The sequence below is a fragment of the Opisthorchis viverrini genome (genome assembly GCF_000715545.1).
Source record: "Opisthorchis viverrini unplaced genomic scaffold opera_v5_11, whole genome shotgun sequence".
Lineage (NCBI taxonomy): Eukaryota > Metazoa > Platyhelminthes > Trematoda > Opisthorchiida > Opisthorchiidae > Opisthorchis > Opisthorchis viverrini.
In genome coordinates, this window is record NW_008751667.1 from 2,346,479 (window position 1) to 2,354,745 (window position 8,267).

At 44.0% G+C, this 8,267-nt stretch overlaps 1 protein-coding gene across 1 annotated transcript in view; it reads left to right on the forward strand.

The window, feature by feature from the left end:
* The window catches only part of T265_01081 (hypothetical protein), a gene marked incomplete at both ends in the record, with an annotated part of 137,052 nt that overhangs the window by 60,796 nt on the left and 67,989 nt on the right, over nucleotides 1-8,267 (forward strand). The window contains 3 exons of the mRNA XM_009165024.1: nucleotides 1,157-1,227; nucleotides 4,300-4,486; nucleotides 5,301-5,453. Coding sequence (XP_009163288.1) covers nucleotides 1,157-1,227; nucleotides 4,300-4,486; nucleotides 5,301-5,453 — 411 coding nt within the window. The remainder of the gene's footprint in view (nucleotides 1-1,156; nucleotides 1,228-4,299; nucleotides 4,487-5,300; nucleotides 5,454-8,267) is intronic.

The following is an 8,267-nucleotide window of genomic DNA, read 5'->3' on the forward strand; positions in this document are numbered from 1 at the left end:
TCCAAGCCAAGGTACAACCGTTCCACCGAACAGAGAGGATTCAAGTTTACCTTGTTTCCCATTTATTTACATTTAAAATGCGGAATTTTAGCTTATCTATATGTTTCAACGAATTCAATGTTATAAGCACGAACAACCAACGGTCCTGTATAGTCCTACCGCGTTTTCCGTACCCGCACAGTTGTACGAACAAGTGAGTCTAATCAACGGAGCACCGCTGGCACACAAAGCCTCATTTGCATGTCGCACAAAGCCCACATATTGTAGACGTTTCGCAACCAGTTCACGCGGTTTCGGGCCATCAGTGTCTCATAGCCAATTTATGTTTTGCCTACGCAATGAATTCGAATAACTCCCTAATTCGACAGACCATCTGCCCAACTCGTTTGGAAATATTTTGCTATTTACATGAGTCAGGCAGGAATCTGAAAATAAAATGGCATTTGGAAAGGTTTCACCTCAGAATTTGGCACTCAGTCTATCAAAAGTGGTGGAATAAACAAGATACCGGTGGAAAACTGTAACGGAAGCGCTCATGTGTACAGAAGTTTTTCTAAATCCAAATATTGAACTTTAGAGCCATTGGGTAGAAGTAAACTATTCAAACCCGAATGTGCATTTCTCACAGCTCATCTAATGTCGTCATTTGCAAACCGCTTGGAACCGGTGGATGATTCATTGCTTTGGAACTACTTGTCGAGCATTGAATCTACTGAATGTTTCCTAAACTACCCCAAAACGGTTATCTAATTACCCTTCACCAAGTAGTCCACAATCAATCATGGCTTTGCTGATCTAGGAACGAATGACTTTACTTGCTTAGAAACGCTTCACTCTGGTTTGCTTTTGTCTTCGTAGCTACAATTCTCTCGTTGGACCGTCACTCAAGCTGTAGGGTTTTTTGATGTCTTCCCGCTTCGGTGATGCATTACGCCTTGTAGTTCACCTCATTGTCTAACGCGCTTTCAGTCATGCACTTTGTGATACCTTCCGTTTTTCACGTCGCTTGCACTACCACCCACATTTTCAATTCACCCTTGTGCGTTCATGTACTCAGTCACCTAGTGAGTTAGTATACATTGGTGCTGCATTAGTCCAGCCATTTTCATATACACTTTTGACTGTAGTTGACCTATTACTGTTTGATTTATTCCAGTGCAAAGTCGTACTGACCAAGCTGTTGGAAGAGGCCCGTAGGAAAGATCCAACTTTACCCCTTTTGAACCGGTAAGTTGTATTTTTGGGTTTGATTTGTCTTGGATGTCCCGGTCTTCTCGTTGTGTTAATTGGCGTGGATATTAGGTAGTTCAATGTGTCCCTAGTGAAACAGCTTCTCACTGTCCAATGCGCTTGCTGCCCGCAGCCAGTTGATGTTCGTGAATGTCACATAATTTTTATCTCTGCCAGCGCTCTTAAGAATACTGCTTTTATGTATCCCCTTGGTGTCCTCAGGGAGGTTGTTTTGAACGATTTTGGAATCCCAAACGAAATGTTTAACACTAATTGGAACCGTTTCGTTGATCATGTAATTCAGTACGAGACCGTAGAGGTGAGAAAACTGAAGATGTGGATTTATCAAGGACGGAACTTTTTGACAGTAGTATGTATGACTTATACTCCCCGTTAACTCAACTCTTCTATAAGCCTGGTGCGATGAAGTATAGCAAAATTTCCACCTTGATACAGGATGGATGAATGTCGTGCACAATATACTCGCCGGATTGACCGTTCTCTGATCACCAACCGTTGGTGGCAACAGTGGAATACATCTCAGTTCAATTATGGCTCATGTTGCTGAATCGAGAATCGAATAGGGAATCTCAAAGTGGAAGCACTTGAACCCTCCGAATTAATTCTGCAAACTAACTAATGTCTACTCAAGTGGAAATAAACATTCACGTGAAAAGAAACGAGCCCATCAGTTTACCGTCTGTCATAGTTTTGTATTAGCAATGTTGTGGAATGTAGATAGCTCGGGTGCGCTGTTTGGTTGTTGGTCTGTTCGCCGAGCTTGGCAGTTGGATTGCAAACGTTTCATCACCAATCGAGGTGACATCGTCAGTGCAGGGTTGAGTGGGAGAGTGAGACCCACTCAACCCTGCACTGACGATGTCACCTCGATTGGTGATGAAATGTTTGCAATCCAACTGCCAAGCTCGGCGAACAGACCAACAATCAAATAGTTTTGTATGACTACCAAAACAAACCCTATCTGTATATAGATCTAAAAAAGTAACATTTTCGAAACGTTCCATTCCCATGAGTGCATCTCATATGTGTGGTTTGTGATGACTTATGCGTGCCTGTTGTTGCAAACACAATCTGTAGCGATCTGAGGATATTTCAGTGACCAGGATGAGGACCACATTTTAGCTTAGTACTGTGTCTTTCAGAAATAAAGAATCCGAGGGGAAGAGTGGGGAAGATTCCAATTGTTATCTATCTATGTTAGCACGTCTGCTGAGAAGAGTGCAAAAAATCGTATGCTAGGCGAACAGAAGTGTAAACAAACGGCCCAAAAAACTTTTAAAGTTGAAAGCGAGTCTTATACCCCCAATCGCCCAGTTAGTTGCGGTCACATTCCACCTGGAACCACGAGATTTAGCACCAACGCTAAACACACAACTAGTGAGCAGACTGGATGGTTGCACAGCCGTTTAAGCGAACATTGGACGTTTGCACAACCCAGCCGTGGGGCCCTCAACAAGTAGGCAGTAAAAGCTGGTGATTTTCTAGTCTGAATTTTTTCAGTTATCCCAGCCAGTTGACTGATCCAACTGATTGCGGGTCCTTAGATAAGGTTTATTCCAACCATCGGAGTGCGTCCGATTCTTCTATCTTACCTGTTATCCACGCGTTCATTTGAAGCTGACTGAACCACCATCTCCACCAAAGAGTGACCAAAGCTGTGTGATCCGTATCTCTCATCTTTAGACATCCTGTGGACAGTTGCTGCGCACCAAAATGAACGAAGTACCTGTCCGCATAGCACCTGGCTGGAATGAGTCATCACAGTCCAGTTAACTCTCTATGCTGCCCACAGTATATAGGAAGAGATCTGACTTTGTGAGCTATCTTGTGCGAAAGAGTAAGAAGTTGAAAGCCTCTCAAACCCTTACTGACGCTGTTAATTTTTTTGAAATTGACAGGGCTACGGAACCCGAGCTTGTGGCTTAACGTAAAGCATCTGCAGTGCGGTCTGGAGTCCTTATTAACACATTTTTCCCTGAAAATCTGAAAACCAAATGAATGTATCTGTTGCACCGTGAAGCCCTCTGCAGTTAGATACGCTTAAGCTGAGTTTGCAGTTGGACGCCTAAACCCTCTGAACAGTGGCCGCCTCTTTTTGACTACACCGCATCAAGTAACAGGCTATCCGTGAGTTGTTTCTCACAGGACGATGGAAAATTTGGGAAAAAGGTACTCTGACCTGTCATACTGATTCGGAAATATTCACTCAGTGCTTAAGATAATTTCATGCAATTTTCATCCACAACCTGGTGTCCAAGCGAGATCAACCGTTACTTGTCCTGTAGTTAATCGAGATAAACGTGTGCAAGACGAATAAGTTGGGAACTTTTAATCGTGCACGGACGCTTGCTGAGACGAAAGTCATGCACTGAACCCTGCACGATCGTTTACCCTGTAGACAGATGACTGAAGCCCCGGTGGCTTGACTTCCTTCAAATAATAAATGAGGCCAAGTTTACACACCCATCCACAATTCGAATGCACGAGACACCCACCTTTTAGGGTGAGCGAGCACGAAAAATCTTCGAAACAAAATGCGAACCTGTTCCCCCCCCCCACTTGCAACACATTATTTTATAATAACTGTGAGTTTTAGCTGACGACAAGTTTAACATGTGCCACGTGTGCTCCATGACTCGATAGTTTTAACCAAACGACATAGACCTGCTACTCGGTTGGAGAAATACCGACTAGCTAATGAAGTTTTTCGATACGGTGAAGCATGCACTTGTCAGAGTCTGCCAAGTAACCCTGATGATAAAACGAATGTTTTTTGAAAGGTGGTAGGTACTGAAAATGGTATCATTTAGTACATTTTTTAAAAACATAATGCCAAATTGGTATGCAGATGGAAGTGCAATTCGAATTTCGAGCAATTTGAAAACTCGAGTACTTTGTCTACCTGATGGACCTTAGGAAGGGTGAAACCGGCCGTGAGTTATCGAAGGGTGTTCAGCAACCTTCTATGCATTCCACTTCATCAAACATATTTTTGCCAATCATCACCACCAGAATCTCATCGGTTATTTTGCATTTCTTTACAAACAGGTCTAAATCTACGGAGTATCACGTTGATATCTACGGCTTCAAGCAGTCATACGCGGATGAGGTTGCAGTTCTACACTATGTTTGTAGACATCTCCGTGAATTTCTTGACAGACAACGGGCTCCGGAGGCCGACCGAAATAGGGCGTGGACAGAACTGGTCAAAAGTCCAACTAGAGAATTATCTAGAGTAAGTAGTTGCACATTTCCCCCGGATTATTCTTTCTTTGGGAGCTCAAAGTTAAACTAACCGGTCGAACATTTTGTCGACGTCACTGTGCTTGAACGCTGTTCTTCCGAGCTTGTACAGAAAAGTGGAGAAGCATGGCTTCTGAGTCTTGCTTCTGATCATAAAGCCTCATAGCACAAAACCTCTCGCTTTCCTGGACTGGATTTCTCTCATCATTGATCAGGAGGAGATATCCACGTCTTGAGTAAAGAAACTAGTTTGCACAACTGCTTGAACGGCGACTTTGTGGCCCTCAGAACTTCCAGGTATTGATTTTTCGCTTGTGGATGGTTGCGAACAACCTTGCCTTCTCAGAACTGATGAGCCAGGTTCGTCCAAATTGCAGCGGTTCAAATTCTTTACATCGCATGTTTGATGACCAAGGTCAAGGTCTTTCAAGGACATACACTGGTCACGAGTTTTACCGAAAAGTGAGCACATGCTAAGCCCGGTTAAACGAGGGTGATGCAAATCTGACAACTTAGGCAACTACCTAAAAATAACCCCGTTGTTTTCGGTGGTTGTGAAAAATGTGTTTTTGCTCCGGTGAACATCATCACCAAGATGATGGGTTATCTGAGGATCATCTTTACAGGAATCCCGCACTCATTACCATTCCAGCAGTCCTGGTGAAGCAAATCATCATATATAAGAAGACTTCTCACAAACCGAAAAAATTCCATACACGCTGTTATGCATCAGAAAACGATGTTCTTTTCCTGAACTTTCTGGCAGTGGTACCGCTGTCAATTCCACCAACGTTCCTTCGTTGCAGAGCGAATTAAAACACCTTTGCCGGGCTGGAGTCCCCGCAGCAATGCGTGGGGGTGTTTGGAGAATGTTAATCCATGGGGAGCTGAAATCGATCATGACGGAGAAGGGACCGCACTATTACAACCGGTTGATCTCAGAAATCAGTGAAAGCAAGGTAAGCGGTTGTGGAATACTGCAGGTGTTTGGTTTGCCTTGCATGGCATTCGAGTGATTCACATAATTGTCAGATGGTACCCATCCACAGTTTGTTTTGCTGAATACTGAGCAAGTTATCAATCGAATTAGGCTACGCCAAATGTCGCTCTAGACTCTATTCATGCGTTTTTGAATAGTCTAGTTGCGTCGAGGCCTGTGACCTCGTCCCTAAACGAAAATGTTCTACACCACTCGCAACCCCCTCGTCTGCAATGGCGAAAAGCACTCATGACGACCACACTTTCTCCAACTTATTCCAGTAAACTATCTGCACCTTCGGCCGCCTAATATATCTTTTGCATATAGTGAGATATTGTGGGACCTGCCGATAACTTGTTGTAAATAGGTCTCCTTAAGAGACCAGTTCGTAAACGGCTGCAGTTTAAAGTACGACCTTTGATGGCCTTAGGATTTAGACAGTATCAACTAGTGCATTCTTTGGTGTCCTAATTGGATTATACATGCAGCGGTTTATTTCGGTAGTTGATCTGAAAATCATTCCAAGATTTGATTTGGCTGGTTATTAGTTGCGGTGAGGATTGTTTTTTTTTCAGTTGTACCACTCGGATGTCCTCGGCTCTTACCGGGCACGTTCGTCCTCAACAGCGGCAGATCTCTGGCTGAAGCACGCTTTGTCGCTCATCCGGACACACGCTTTTGTATACATGGTGCCAACAGCACCAATATATGGTCGATTATCAAGTTCTGCACAGATGCAGCCTTATCCACCTCCCGTCTAGGGTTTGAGAAAAAGTCCTTGAATACGACCTTATCGTGAGACAGTTCAAAAATGCCTGCCTCAAAAAGCCACGAAAAGCAGACTTATTGATTCCCCTTACATGGGTCCGGTCCCTGAAAAACCTAGGGAAGTATTGTTCTCTTGGGACGTGGAAGCAGGACTTTTATAGACTATGAAACTCTGTACATTCTCCTCTAGCGTGAATGCGACGTACAACCGGGAAATCTGACAGCCCCAGAATGACAGTTTGGTACCGTGACCGAGCGTCATTGATACGACCTCATGCTGGATTCGCTACCATGCCCGTTTACTGTGTGGCCAAAGAAAGTGTGGCAAGGTCCTCTTATCTGATCTTCCTATTCCAGCCATATCTCAATGGCTCCACACAAAAATGAACTCACGGTGCGCTCTTGAAATTCTCGGAAGTATTCATCTTTACCACTGGCTTGTTCTCTCGCCATTCGATCTGCCTAGCTGTTTTAGCATGAGGGCCCTTGACCAGGTGCTGACGTCCGAGTAACTTACTCTTGACCCTGTTGCTAGCCAGCTCATCCCATGGGTCATTTTTGAATCGGAAAACCGACAATCAGGTGTGTCGCTAGTATGCATTACGCGATTGCCTGCTACTCTGATTTTCCGCCCCAGTTTATCACCGGTCTCACCACTGTAATGTGCAGACATTTTGTGTGGTCCCTTCCAGAGCTCTGAAGAACCCTGGGTCTCAGATGAATTCAACTCCACCCGAATTGTAATACCTTCCAACGATTGGGTAAACCTGCATGTCTTGCCAACCTGTTTTCTGAAGGAACCTTTGAAGGCCATTGTTAACTTGTCTTTCGTGATCGCGTGAATATTCATGGCCTTTGGCCAATCACAAAAGCAGTTACGACATTTAGGATATGAAATCACTCACAGAAGAGCCTAGGTTTTTGAATCTCCGCAACGTCAGCACACTTGGTGGATACATTCACCGGTAATTCGACTATGCAGAGTAGACCGATAATCTGTGGGCTCTCTGGCGAATCCCAAATAATAAAGGCTGCAAGATTTAGTAAATAACTATGCTATCTTTCCTCCCTGCGGCAGCTTAGCTGAGACAGCTCTAAATGTGGTTTGGATAAAGCAATTTTAGTCCGACGTTTCGCAACTTTTTCATCCACAGTACTTTGTATACTCGATAAACATTACCAAGCGGAATGCAGCTTAGGAGAGCGAGCTATCTCCTTGCTGTTCGTTTCGTTCTTCTTGTGTTTGTTCTGCGTAGAATGCACGACCATCGTCTACATACTCGTCCTTAGACACAATTCGTCTACCTCATTTCGGACGCGATGGGGTTGTACAGTTTGCCCAGTGGTAGGTCAGTAGTAACATACACCAGGTCACCTGCCATGCAAAATTCCATTTGAATAGCTAACTTTCTTCCATAACAGTAAGGAGAATCTTCGGTGGTGTGTGGTCTCGTGCTGATGCCTGGATAGCGTTACTTTTTTGGTTGCTAATGATGTAACTATTCATGGAAGATATGCACAAAGTCTGGTCGCTCATATGGAGAGAAGCATAGGGATGTAGTCCACTTAGTGGGCTGAAATGAAAAATAGCTGATCGATCAGTCAGCTTACCGAAATTTGCTGAAAGTCACCACACTATACGACAATTGGTCGTAAGCCTAGTTAGCTTTCTTTCAAATGTATTCGGAAGTGCGGGTGACAGAAGGATGGTTTGTTAATTGTGGCTCGCTAATTTCATCTCAAAGTTAATTCTATTTTGATAAGTCGTCGACACCAAAAAACCTTGCTGCACTGCCTCGGAGACGTTTGCTGGATCGACTATACTTGCTAGGCGGTAGTTCCGCCTTTTCTTGGATTGTTGTTGCAGTCAGAATGCTCGCGAGAACGAATCATCGTTTTGGGTGGTGAGTGGACATCATTGCTTGTTTTTCGGTAGGTGAGATTAATATCCAACAGATTTTTCAGATTCCTCAACCAGTTTTCCTTTGAACGACTCAGTCATTGCATGTGATGGTTTTTGCGGGAG